This window comes from Sus scrofa, chromosome 14 (assembly GCF_000003025.6).
Source record: "Sus scrofa isolate TJ Tabasco breed Duroc chromosome 14, Sscrofa11.1, whole genome shotgun sequence".
NCBI lineage: Eukaryota > Metazoa > Chordata > Mammalia > Artiodactyla > Suidae > Sus > Sus scrofa.
The window spans coordinates 31758594-31772466 of record NC_010456.5 but is presented as its reverse complement, the minus strand read 5'-3'; the positions used below and the strand labels follow the sequence as shown (position 1 = coordinate 31772466).

The 13873-nt window shown below is 43.4% G+C and overlaps 1 protein-coding gene across 5 annotated transcripts in view; it reads left to right on the top strand.

The window, feature by feature from the left end:
• Window positions 1-13873, top strand: part of ANAPC7 (anaphase promoting complex subunit 7) — a 45022-nt gene that overhangs the window by 17284 nt on the left and 13865 nt on the right. For 2 of the 5 annotated variants that reach the window (XM_013982860.2, XM_013982861.2), the window contains 5 exons: window positions 319-436; window positions 1758-1954; window positions 4494-4718; window positions 5946-6096; window positions 8034-8894. In XM_013982860.2, the coding sequence (XP_013838314.1) occupies window positions 319-436; window positions 1758-1954; window positions 4494-4718; window positions 5946-6096; window positions 8034-8223 (881 nt within the window). In that variant the 3' untranslated portion in view covers window positions 8224-8894. Of the gene's footprint in view, window positions 1-318; window positions 437-1757; window positions 1955-4493; window positions 4719-5945; window positions 6097-8033; window positions 11594-13873 lie in introns of those variants that run through there. The other 3 variants (XM_013982862.2, XM_013982859.2, XM_021072834.1) reach the window with 2 other exon arrangements.

Genomic DNA, 13873 nt, shown 5'->3' with positions numbered 1-13873 from the left:
TGAGTTAGGGTAGTTGTATTATCATGCCACAGGATGTAGGGACAAATAAATAGTTCCTGAAAATAACAGGCTTTCAGATTGTGAGGTAAGTCCTTTTACTCCTTTGCTGCTTTTTTATTTTTTACACTTTTGTATATGTTTTGTCTTTTTTTAATAGTCATTCTGTAGGAAACAGGGAGTGCTGGTGGGAGGAGATTATGATGGTGGAGAAGGCTCAGACCCTGCAGGAGCTAGGGCCTCAGTGTGGGCTCTGATGATGGTTGCTGCTTCCATACAAAAGGCGTTGCTGCTTTGTTTCAAGAGCCTCTTTCTCTGTAGGAATGGATGTATATGGCTACCTCCTGGCACGAGAAGGGCGGCTGGAAGATGTGGAGAACCTTGGCTGCCGCCTTTTCAATATTTCTGATCAACATGCAGAACCTTGGGTGGTCTCTGGGTATGTTTATGCATTCCCTTTTCTCCCCAGTTTTTTCAGATTCTTTAGGAAATTGTGATCCCTCCTAAACAGAATATAGGTTGAAAGCATTGGGGGCTTTTTTTTTGTTTTTTGTTTTTTATGGCCCTACCCATAGCATATGGAAGTTCCTGCTCTAGGAACCTATGCCATAGCTGCATAACAACTTGAGTCACTGCAGTCCAGTTTTTTTTTTTTTTTTTTTTTTTGGTCTTTTGAGGGCTGCACCTGTGGCATTTGGAGGTTCCCAGGCTAGGGGTCAAATCAGAGCTGAGGCTGTGGGCCTGCACTATAGCCACAGCAGCTTGGGATCCAAGCCACATCTGCGACCTACACCACAGCTCATGTCAATGCCAGATCCTAACCCACTGGTCGAGGCCAGGGATCGAACCTGAATCCTCATGGATACTAGTTGGGTTCGTTAACCACTGAGCCTTGATGGGAACTCCCTGCAATTTGATTCTTAACCCACTTTGCCATGGTGGGAACTCTGAAGGCACTGGTTTAAGGGTTAATTAGGCTTGGCTTCAAGTCATGGTCTGTCTGTGACTTGGGTTGTATTATTTACCTCTCTGGATCTATTTTCTCATTTGGAAAATGAGGATAATACCCTTGCTTTATGGGATAGGTGTTAACTGAGAATGCATTATGCTCAACACTGGACCTGCTTGTGGGAAGCTGTCAGTGAGCAGACCAGGAGCTGTGCTGCTTTGAAATTGACCTGGCTTTACAGATTCTCTGAATATTTCTCATCTGTCTCTCATTCTCTGATGTCATATCGTCATAACATACCCAGAGCAACAGATTCTTTTTTGTAATTTTTCCCTTCCATATCAAGATTTCTCTCTTGGAGTTCATGTTGTGGCTCAGCGGTAACAAACTTGGCTAGTATCCATAAGGATGTGGGTTTGATACCTGGCCTCACTCAGTGGGTTAAGGGTCTGGCGTTGCTGTGAGCTGTGGCATAGATTGCAGACATTGCTAAGATCTGGTGTTGCTGGGGCTGTGGTGTAAGTTGTCAGCTACAGCTCCAATTCGACCCCTAGCCTGGGAACTTCCATATGCTGTGGGTCCAACCCTACAAAGAAAGACCACCCCTCCTCCCCCCAAAGAAGATTTCTCTCTTAAAAGTAAATATTTAGTAGATTTTTTTATTGTTGTTCGGTTTTTTTCACTGATATCTTAGGCTAAAGTTGTAAGTGGTTTGTAGTAAGGCCTTTTCTTTGATTTTCCTTTGCTTTTACTTTTGGATGAAGTTTCTTTATGGTCTTCTCATAACTTTTTTTTTTTTTTCCCCCTCCAGGTGTCATAGCTTCTATAGCAAGCGCTATTCCCGAGCCCTCTATTTAGGAGCCAAGGCGATTCAGCTGAATAGTAATAGTGTTCAGGCTTTGCTACTTAAGGGAGCAGCACTTAGAAATATGGGCAGAGTCCAAGAAGCAATAATCCACTTTCGGGAGGCTATACGTCTTGCACCTTGTCGCTTAGATTGTTATGAAGGTAAGATAAAAAATATAGATTAAAAAAAAAATAATAGGAATCTCTAAGTGTGGTGACAGCACTCAGGTGGAAAGTTTTTGTTAGGCTGCATTTCCCAAACTTCACTGTACATTGGAGTCTGTTGTCTGGGGGGAACTTTTAAAAATCCTCATGCCAGGTCACTCCATTACTGTTTGTCACAATATTTGGGTTTGGGGTAATACAAATGTGCAGAGCCATTTGGGAGGCATTGCATTAGGCATTATAAATTTATTCAGGACTCTTTAACTGTACTTTTTGTTCCGTAGTTTGAGAAACCATTTTTCTCATTCTTTGTTTCTGATTTTTGGTGAGGGTGTAGTTGGGATGGGGATTTTTTTGTTCTATTTTGTTTCTTAAATGTGGCCCACTTATTGATGTGCCTCTCTCTGTGCTGGCGCTGTGCTAGATTGTTTGGTTATATCTTTAGATTCTTTTTTTATAGTTGCCTTACCTTGGGTCAGAAAGAAATAACTTAGAGGGTAACTTCATATACATATGACAGTGTTGGTTGTAGGAACTGGTCAATTCAATGGGACCTTCAGGGTGGGCATGATCAGAGTCAAACTTTGTTTTGTTATATACTATTTTAAGTTCATGTCAACTGACCCTAGGAGTTCAAAGCTGTGCCAGCTTCAGTCACAGACGTTAAAATAGATCCCAAAAGATGCAATTCTTCCAAAGTGTATTTTTATAAGAATTGAAAAATATAGCAATCTAGGAAGGGTTTGCTCTTAATAGGAAAATGAGTTCAAGTTTGAGAAATGTGGAAGTTGGAGTAAAAAAAAAATTGGCTTAGATAACCAGAGAACTGTGACCTTTTGTGGGTTTGTTCTTAAAGAAATTACAGCAGAGTTCCCTTGTGGTGCAGTGAATTAAGGATTCAGAGGTGTCACTGCTATGGATCAGGTTGCTGCTGTGGCACAGGTTTGATCCCTGGCCGGGGAACTTGTGTATGCCACGAGTGCAGCCAAATAAAGGAAGAAAGAAACTGCAGCAAACCAAGCTTTTAGTTTCAGATTAAATTCTTAATACCAAAACTGTAGCTTCCATAACCTTCCAGCTGCTTTTATCACGCTAACTCCTATCTGCTTATTTCACAAGAGCCTGGGAATGCAGCTAATTAACTCCTGTTACCACGGTGAGGGCTTGGACACAGGATGGTTAAAGTTGTACCGGCGTTGGCCAGTGAGGCTTTCACTCTTGCTACAGTTTGGAGATTTGGATCAGGGAGACTTGGTTATGTCCTCTGGTGCTTCTTGCAGCCTCCAGCAGAGCTTCCTTTACTGGTGGGAGCTCTGGATTAGCGAAGTATGGTTTTAACATTTCCCTTTGAACTTCCAGTGTGGCTTTAGCAGGAAAGGAAAGCTATTCAGTGAGAAGTTGCAAACAGCCATATTCCGAATCCAACATGTTGCCCTTAAGAGGTAATTTCTTGTTAAGTAACTGTAGTGTATGATAGAGTGTGCACAAACATTATAAATGCCGCTAGGGTGGAGGAATATGCAGAGAAAATCTGCCGGGGAGGAGTTCCCATCGTGGTGCAGTGGAAACTAATCCGATGAGGTTGTGGGTTCGATCTCTGGCCTCGCTCAGTGGGTTAAGGATCCAGCGTTGCTGTGAGCTCTGATGTAGGTCGCAGACACGGCTTGGATCCTGCGTTGCTGTGGCGTAGGCCACAGCTGTAGCTCCCATTAGACCCCTAGCCTAGGAACCTCCGTATGCTGCAGGTGTGGCCCTAAAAAAACAGACCAGGAAAAAAAAAATCTGCCACTGTGTGAGTTTGGAGTTTAAGCTGTTTTTCTGTGAGTACTTTGTCCCAGAAAGTATTTCCTCTGTTCTTCATTTCTTGGCATGAAGAGTTGAGAGTTGACCTCTACTTGAAGTGTCCCCTTGGAGCATCTTGCTTTGGTTATGGAAAGAGGCAGGAGCTGCCGATCTTGGTGTATTTTGGTCCGTCTAATTAAGCCCTTTCCATCTAGTTTAAGGAAGCTCTCAGCAAATGCCTTTTGAGATAACTTTTATGTTTCCAGTGAAACACAAAAAGTCTTCCTTTCTCTGTAGGTTGCTCCCTGGGTACTTAAGGAGCCCTCCCCCTTAAATGTAGGGCTAAAAGTGACTGAGCTCACCTGGAAATTAACAGCTTGTTAGGAGGCAGCAAAACCTTGGGTTTTGCTAGAAACCTCATCTTACACAGTTTCAATTAATGAGTAGTGTCACATTTATTACTCTTTCAGCTGTGCTGCCAACATGCTTTGGTTTATTTTATGCATGTTTGTTTCCTTCGCTAACTGAAGGTGCCTTTACACGGCAGGCTTTTTCCACATCCATCAAGTCCTCTGGGAAAGAGCACTTCTTAGCTCTTCTATCAGCATACCCTCTGGTCTAATCTCACCATTAGAGATTTCTCCTGGCCTGCTTTTTGTTTGAAACTATGAAAGTTTGCAATTTGAAAGGCTGTCAGGGTGGAATCGTGTCTTGGAATGGTAATGTGGTTGAAATTTCTGTTATATTTTTTCAGGTCTCATCGAATGTTACTTAGCCTCCAACAGTATTCGAGAAGCAATGGTAATGGCTAACAATGTTTACAAAACTCTAGGAGCAAATGCACAGACCCTTACCCTTTTAGCCACCGTTTGTCTTGAAGACCCAGTGACACAGGAGAAAGCCAAAACTTTATTAGATAAAGCCCTGACCCAAAGACCGGATTACATTAAGGCTGTGGTGAAAAAAGCAGAACTACTTAGTAAGTGTATCTTGTTTACTTCCCTGTAACTCATTAATTGTGTAAAACCTGATTTCAGTTGGGATTCCCTAGTCCCAGCTGGTTACAGATGATCAAACAGGTACTGCTTTTGCAGTAGGTCTGGGCCCCTGTGCATTGGTTTATATTTAGCTTAGACCTTGAATTGGCAGGGACTGACTTTTGTGGAGTGGCTCAAACCAGCTATACTTTGGCTAGTACCTGTTCACCTCACTTTGTCCTCAACTAATTTGGGCCAAATATAACTGGTCATAGCCAGTTTGAACTATTTTGACCTATTTTGGTTCCCTTATAATTTCCCTTTTAGCCTTGGTTTTCTAAGTCCTGATTTATGATGAACTGAGTTTGGGCTAGTTTGGCTAATAAAATACATTTTGACTCTTTCTTTGAACTTTGTTAAGGATAAATTTTTAAAAATCAGAACTCTGGAGTTCCTGTCATAGCACAGTGGTAATGAACGTAATATCCATGAGGCCTTGGCTTCATTCCCCAGCCTTGATCAGTGGGTTAAGGATCCGGGATTGTTGTGAGTCTGTGTGTAGGTCACAGATGCAGCTCAGATCCCTCTTTGCTGTGGCTGTGGTGTAGGCTGGCAGCTACAGCTTCTATTCAGCCCCTAGCGTGGCAACTTCTATATACCGTGGGTACAGCCCTAAAAAGACTGACTAAATAAATAAATAATAAATAAATAAAAATCAGAACTCAAACTGCACATTTCCTAATGGATTAGGTATTCAAATGTGCTCATTCTCACTCCCTGCCACGCTACTGTTCTCTTGACATCTATAAATAGGGATCTCAGATCTGTCACAATCTGATGTCAGAATTTCATTATTGTTGTGGTGGGTTTTTTTTTTTTTTTTTTTTTTTTTTGTCTTTTTGCCTTTTCTTGAGCCACTCCTGCGGCATATGGAGGTTCCCAGGCTAGGGGGCTAATCGGAGCTGTAGCCACTGGCCTATGCCAGAGCCATAGCAACATGGGATCCGAGCCGCGTCTGCGACCTACACCACAGCTCACGACAACACCAGATCCTTAACACACTGAGGGAGGCCAGGGATTGAACCTGCAACCTCATGGTTCCTAGTCAGATTCGTTAACCACTGAGCCACAATGGGAACTCCTGTTGTGGTTTTACATATATGACTTGCAATGGGAATATATTTCGAAACATTGTGTAAGTAGGAAAATAAGGGTCTTTTTCTTTTCAGGCAGAGAACAGAAATATGAAGATGGAATTGCTTTGTTGAGGAATGCACTAGCTAATCAGAGTGACTGTGTCCTGCATCGGATCCTAGGAGATTTCCTTGTAGCTGTCAATGAGTATCAGGAAGCAATGGACCAGTATAGTATAGCACTAAGGTAGGCACTTAGCCTCCCCGGGGGGAAGGTTGATGAGGGGTAGAGGAGGCAGGGAACAATGTAACAGGAGTTCTGCAAATACACTTTGTATCCACAGTTGAAAACAGAGTAATAATAGTATGGTAGAAGAGTTGTTTGTGAATTTATGACTTCTGAAAATTTTTTCTTAAGGTATACTAACAACATTAAAGAACTATTTCACTCATAACCAGCCACACCACTATAACATCTGTTTTCATTTGTGTAGATCATCTTCCTGGCCTTGCCAACGCATATACATATTTTTATAGGGTTATATGTAGTATATATTTTATATTCTGCTTTTTCAAATCAAAGTATTGTGAGTACTTTCCCATGTTTCTACCTACTGTAGTAGTTAAGAACTTAAGCTCTGAAGAATACTACCTTTACTATCTGTTATCTTGGACAAGTTACTAACAAATTTCCTTGTCTATATCTACCTTATTAGGTATTAAATAAGGATTAAATGATTATTCCATGTAAAGCTCTTAGCAAGCACTGTGCCTGGTACATAGTAAATACTAAATAAATAGTGGTATTCTTACTGCTTAATACAGAAGTGATTTCTTTGAGGGTTGTCTGTGTGTCTATAAAGTTATGGTGGAGGCCTGTCTTTAATCGACTGTAATCACATTCATTTACGTGTTCAGCAGTTGAGCACCACTCATGAGACTGGCATCTCAGTAACCACTGGGGATGCTGTGATTCCGGGACCTTTCAGTCTCCACAGACTGATTGATGCCATGTGCTAAAAGTGCTTTCATAGCAGTCTTTAGAAGGCAAGGTGGGAGTGCAGAGGATGGGGAGCCCTGGGTGTGGGTGAGAGCTGTATAGAAGGTTTCAGAGAAGAGGGATATTACAAATCAAGCTACACTAAGTAGGAGCAGGATTCCCGCATGGGTTTCACCTGCCTTTTGGAAGCCCAGAAGCACATGTGAAAATAAAATACCAGACTTTAATTAGAGGTGGAATTTGCTAGAGATTGGACACCATGTGGCCTTGGTGGATGGTCACAAAGGCCAAGAGGACAGGAGTTCCCATTGTGGCTCATGGGTTAAGAACCTGACTAGTATCCATGAGGATGCGGGTTCACTCAGTGGGTTAAGGATTCGGTGTATATTGCAGACATGGCTAGGATCCTAAGTTGCTGTGGCTGTGGTATATAGAGGCCAGCAGCCGCAGCTCTGATACGACCCCTAGCCTGGGAACCTCCGCATGCCACAGGTGTGGCCCTTAAAAAAAAAAAAAAAAAAAAAAAAACAGATTTCTTAGGAGCCAAGTAAATAAATATGCTGGAACCTCTGGACTTTTGGGGCTTTGGCATGCACAAAGACTCTTGGCTGCTGAAGTCAAGTGCCCAGGTCGGGGTAACTTTGGGTCCTGGGGTCTAACCTAGGAGTTGACAAATCTGTCCCGTGGTAAGCACGAGGATGTCGGTTGACTACTGGGATGCTGATACGTTTAATTATATCATAAGAACATGGAACAATTTTATGCACAGAAAAAAATAAGTATTTTTTGTAACCTTGTATCTTAAAAACCCAATACTCTTAAGAAATTACACTTAACTTTTTCTGTTAATGGTTGTTTGCTACTTTTTCATTTGTGTTAATCTAGTATCTTCCTCTGGCAGAGTGCTAGGGGTAATAAGTGTATGAAAAGGTTTAAGAAATACATGGAGAGAACTCAAATTGAGAATTCTGAAACTTGGGACAAGACACCTTTTTTCACTTCTAGTGGTGGACTCCCTCAATCCTGCAAATGGAACCAGAGTTGTTTGGAGAGGCCAGGCATTAGCAGTTTCTCTAACTGCTAGAGTTAGTGGTCATTTCACTGCCGTGCCAGGGAGATGACACATCAGCCAGCCAGAAGCAAGGCAGAGATTCAGGCCTCTCCTTTGTTTTGTTGTCCCCTAGTTTGGACCCCAATGACCAGAAGTCTCTAGAGGGGATGCAGAAGATGGAGAAGGAGGAGAGTCCCACGGATGCCACTCAGGAGGAGGATGTGGACGACATGGAAGGGAGTGGGGAAGAAGGGGACCTGGAGGGCAGCGACAGTGAGGCGGCCCAGTGGGCTGACCAGGAGCAGTGGTTCGGCATGCAGTGAGGCAGGCAGCAGCTCCGTGGCCACACTGGCCTGCCCTGCTCTGAGCACTTCCATGGACTGAAGGAACCCGTAGGAGCCTGCTCTCTGGGAGGACAATGATTCAGCATGTGATTGCAGCAGGGGTCTCTGCCCTTTGCTCTCTATTTCTAGTAGTGACTTTATTTTTAAAAACCGAGCCTGACCAACCTTCCGTATATCTCAACCCTCCCCTGCTCCAGCCAGGGAGGACGAGTGAGCACTCTTTAGAGGCCCATGGACGTGTCAGCTTCTGGACAGAGTGCTTTTTATAGAACTAATTTCTAAATCTGAAGCTCAAGGAATAGACAGTGTTTTTTTTTTTGTTTTTTTTTTTTTGTGACATTATGGATGGGTCACCCAGAGCAAGAGTGTCATCTCCCAACAGCAGCAGGGGCTGGCCCTTTTAGAAAGGGTTTGCTATCCCAGAAATCACCAATCTGGGTTTTCCAAACTTCCCTAGTAACCTTGCTTCCTTCTGCAATGTTAGTAATGCCTTAAGCTGACAATTGCTATTTTGCAGAACAGTTTTCCTATTTGCTAATCTGGTAACTTGCCTATGAACCTGGGCTGGATATGAGAGACAGGTGTGACCTGGAGCATGAACAGAGGTGCAGCTGGGGTGATTAACTAATAAAACTTTTTTGTACAGTAATGGTGTTGGGTTGATCAGATTGGAAGCCCTTTATAGATTTTTTTTTTTGATCTCTTACTTACAATGTATCGATTCAACCCTAGAATGATTTGCCATAGATTCCCTTTTTCCCAGAGTGTTGGGAGCCAGGAGGAATGGGAACCTCAGGTAATACAGAGTTGATTCATCTATTTTGCTTTTTTTTTTTTTTTTTTTTTTGGCCACAGCATGCAGTAGTTTGATGTGGGAATTTAGTTCCCAGACCAGGGATTGAACCTGTGCAGCAGCGGAGAAAATGATGAATCCTAACCACTAGACAGCCAAGGAACTGCTCCATCCATTTGTATTTTTAATTGGTAAATTCCCTAGTCTTTGGCCAGATTTAAGACCATTGCACCTTGTCTTTGTCAGGGGTGCTGAGGTCGGTGTCTTGGTTTCAGCATTCTGTTGTGCTGGTCAATGGGGGGGATCATCTGGCCTCAGGTGTGGGGAGACTTTACCCATCCTCTCCACCTTGTTTAATATGTGATGCTTTTGACTAATCTGGAGGTGAAGGTCGGAGGCGGTGGCACAGCTGATCTCAAATTCTCATTAAAACAAAATTAGTCAAAGGTGATAAAAATGTGAATTTGATATAAATGAAAAGTTCTGTCTTAAAGTGTAAAAGCCTAGAAATGTACAGTAGTTGAGTTTAAAACATCTTGTAACTGTAATTTAAAATGGGCAAAAAGTTAAAGTATCTTTCAGTATGAGAACTAAAGTCTGGGCAGCATTGTTTGATGGAGCAGTTTTTTAAAAGAGCCCAGCAGGCAGTTGGAGTCATGCCCCAGCCAAGACACAGTTGTCTTTAGTGTTCACTGCAGAATGCAGCCTCATGTCCTTCCTCAGCTGGCCTCTGAACAGCCATTATCAGTGCTTTGAAAGAAAAGCTGAAATCTCTCTGGGAAGAAAGCCCTGCCCCACCCTCCTGACCTCGTTTCTGCATGTCAGGCTCATCACCTGAGATTCTCCCAGGGTCAGGCTGTGCCTTGGAGCCCTGGCCTGTGCATCAACTTTGTTCAGCATCCTCATATTCCTCTCCTTTCATCTCTGCTGGGATCCCTTCTGTCAGTCTGTCCTGTCCATCCCAGCAACACCCAGTGCTGGATTCCTCAGGCCTCTCACACCTGCTGCTCCATCATTTCCACCTTGACAGTCTTGGTGTGACAACTGGGTTGGAAGGGCAACTGAAACTTTTTAGAGCACCTAACAGGATTGAAAACACTTGTGGTTCACATCAGAGAACTGGATGAGTTTGACTTGGAGGGTGCTGAGACTATCCTGCCGCTCTCATGAACAAAAAACCTGAGAGGGGGAGTTCCCCTCGTGGTTAACAAGTCCCGACTAGGAACCATGTGGTTGTGGGTTCGATCCCTGGCCTCGTTCAGTGAGTTAAGGATCCGGCATTGCTGTGGGCTGTGGTGTAGGTCAAAGACGCAGCTCGGACCCCGCGTTGCTGTGGCTGTGGCATAGGCTGGTCGCTACAGCTCCTTGATTAGACCCCTAGCCTGGGAACCTCCATATGCTGTGGGAAGCGGCCCTAGAAAAGGCAAAAAGACAAAAACAGGGTGAAAAGCTCTAGGAAGCAGGGACAGAATCTGACTACCCAGTTCTGTGGTTGTCCCACTGAGCCACCTGCCAGGAGACCAAGCAGCTTGATATGGGATGGCCTTCCAGATGCTTGCAGTCACCGTAGATAGCCTTTGCTGTCTGGAGTTGCACACAACAAAAATGGGGATGCTTTAACTCATTCCTATCAATCCTCCCACCTCCTTCCAGATTGTTTGAAGTATAGGTTTGGAATCAGACTGAGTTGGATTCTCAGCTAAATCTATCAGAGTTCTGGATCAGTGTAGGTAACCTCCACTCTCTGGGCTCCTTCATCCACCTCTGGACTGAAGACTGAAAAAATCCTCTGGAGTTCAGATGGTTCCAATGTGAACATCATCACCATCATCAGGCTAATGGAGATGCTGCATCGCCAGTCCTTACCTGGGGAATTGGGGGCTGGTGGTATCACTCTGAAACTTCCTTGTTCTTCTCTCGTGGAAGTCCCTCTGCTGAGCAGGGAGGCAGGGTCCTAAGGACTGTTTTGTGCCAGGGACTTGGTAGATGTGGTCCCTATGGGGCTGATGTCAGGAGTTTTCCTTGCCAATCTTGGTTTGGAGGCCACAATCCTGCCTCTGAATTCTTCCTCAGAGAATGAGGCCAACTTTTGCCCAAATCTGTAACCGTAGCTTGAATATGCTTCTCAAAGATACAGATTTTTAGGCTGGACCCCAAACCTTAATCCAGGTCTGGATCCTAGACACAGGAGTCTACATTTTTAATGCCACCCCAGTTTACTCTTCTGATGCAGGTTTTCCCTGTGCTACATGTTGAGAAACCTTGGAGAAGGGTTTGAAAGTCCCAGAAGTTGCAGGCTTAACTTTAGAGAGTCTCGGGTCCCTGCTCTGCAGTTGCCTGTGTTTTGGGAGCAACTCCCACGACCAGGTCTCTGGAGCCCATGCCCGCAGCTTGCTGATCCTGAAACTGCACATAGTACCTGCTGAACAGCAACTGCATTCTCTGCTGATGACAGGCGATGAGGCCTGACTGAATAAGCATCTTACCTTGGCCTCGGGGGACAGCAACCACAACCTGGCCCAACAGGAATCCTTGGCACTGGGAGGGCCCATTGAGGTAAGTGCCTTATTAAGGTTTCCCACTTCCCTCTGGAGCCCCCACTTCCCTACTCATGGGCCTCAGAGGACAGGCTTCTATCCTCTAGATGCTCTGACATGCCCTGGCTACACCCTGACCTCTGCCAGTTGGGGCCAGGGTGTGTGCAAGATGTCTGTTATTGAACTCACAGACCATGTTACTTGTTTCACAAACAAGTTACCAGTGACACCAAGAAAAGCTGGAAGCCCTCAAGTCAGTCTCCTTAGCAGCCTTTAGAAGAAAAGAGTTTAAAAATACCCTCATGCATTGCTGTTGGGAATGTAAGGTGGTAGAGTTGCTGTGGAAAACACTTTGGCAGTTCTTCAAAAATTTAAACATTTACTGTATGATCTAGCAGTTCTACTTGTGGGTATTTACCAAGATTTGAAGCACCACCTCATATTTGCTCAGCCATGTTCAGAGCAACACCATTCACATAGAAACAACCCAAGTATCTATTCATTGTTGGGTGGATGGATAAACAATGCGCATATACACAGAAAAATACTCAACCTTAAAAAGGAAGGGAATCCTGCCACATGATACTTAAGCTAAGTGAAAATAAGCCCATCACTAAAGGACAAATATTGTATGATTCTACTTACATGAGATAACTAGAAAAGTCAAATTCATGGAGACAAAGCAGAATGGTGGTTACCAGGGCCCAGAGGGAGAGGGGGTGAAGAGGTTGTGTTTAATGAATACACATTTGGAATGTTGAAAAAACTTGAAATAGGTGGTGGTGATGGTTCTACAACAATGTGAATATACTTAATGCCACCAAACTGTACTTAAAAATAGTTAAGGAGTTGCACAGTGGGATCACTGGAGTCTGTAGCACCAGGACACATGTTTGACCCTTGGTCTGCCGCAGTGGGTTAAAGGATCTGGCATTGCTGCATCTGTGACATAGGTTACAACTGTGGCTCAGATCTGATCCTTGGCCGAGAACTCCACTGGGATGGCAAAAAAAAAAAAAAAAAAGAAAAAATATATTGAAAATACAACATTTTAAAATATATATTTAAATATAGAATATATGTAATATATTTCAATGTATTATATGAATATATATTATGAAAATATTTTTAATATGTATTTAAAAATATATCTATATATCCCCAAAAATTTGTGGCTTGTAATTCTGCCATTAACACATGTGTTTGATATGTCTGTGTTACATAAACGTACACATGGTTAAAAAAATTCAGAGAGAAAAGTAAAAGATATCTCTACTCCCCAGTCTCTACTGTACCCCCAGTTTTTCTCTCCAAATAAATTTCTTTTTGGCTGCCCTGAAGCATGTGCAGTTCCTGGGTCAGGGATCAGATCTGAGCTGCCAATTGCCATCGAGGCCACAGCTGCAACAACACTGGATCCTTAACCCACTGTGCTGGGCTGGGGATCAAACCTGTGTCCCAGGGCTCCCAAGACACTGCTAATCCTGTTATGCCGCATCAGGAATTCCTCCAAATAAGTTTTCTTGTACTGCATTTAGGAAAACAGTTGGCGTAAACCAACTATAAAGGAAAAAATAAAAATCATTTAAAAAAAAGTTTGAGCTTTTACCTAATGAAAGCTATACTAAGTTGTGCTGTTCATGCAGGAATTCCTGCCAGAGGTGTCATTGTGCTTTTCCTCCTTTTAACAGTTCCACAGAATCCCATTCTGTGGATGGCACAGTTTCTGTAACCTGCTATTGGTAGACCAGCTTTGTATATGATTATTACAGTCTGTGCTGTCACAACCATGTTTTGGCATAATATTCCAAAGACATGCAGAGGTCAAGTTCTTTGTAGTAAAATTTCTGTTTTTGGAGAATGTGCATTTAAGGCTTTGGTGGATGCTGTCAAATTGCTTTCCAACAATAGACTTCCATCTTGCTTGTTTCCTGAACCCTCGCCAACCACAAAAACAGTCAGTTTTGTTTTTTAGTGGGTCCTGGGTGTGATTAAAAACTCCATTTTTATTTGCTTGAGCTGCTATTTCTTGAGCACTCATCTGGACTGGGCCACAAGGTGTGTGCCTAAGTCATCACATCCTACCCTCACATTCAGGAGGCATGAGTGAAACTAGCCCCATTTCATAGACGAACAGTCTTCCATCTGTCCAGGATTTCTCACCCTAGAGCTTTTGTATGTTCTTAACCAGGATCTCTGCAGTCTGTTAAGGAGAAAATGGACTCTAAGCACCCCTGGCTTTCCATCTCAGTGCTCAGCCTTGCTGGATTTAAGGGCTGCCAGACTGCCTGGCAAGGGC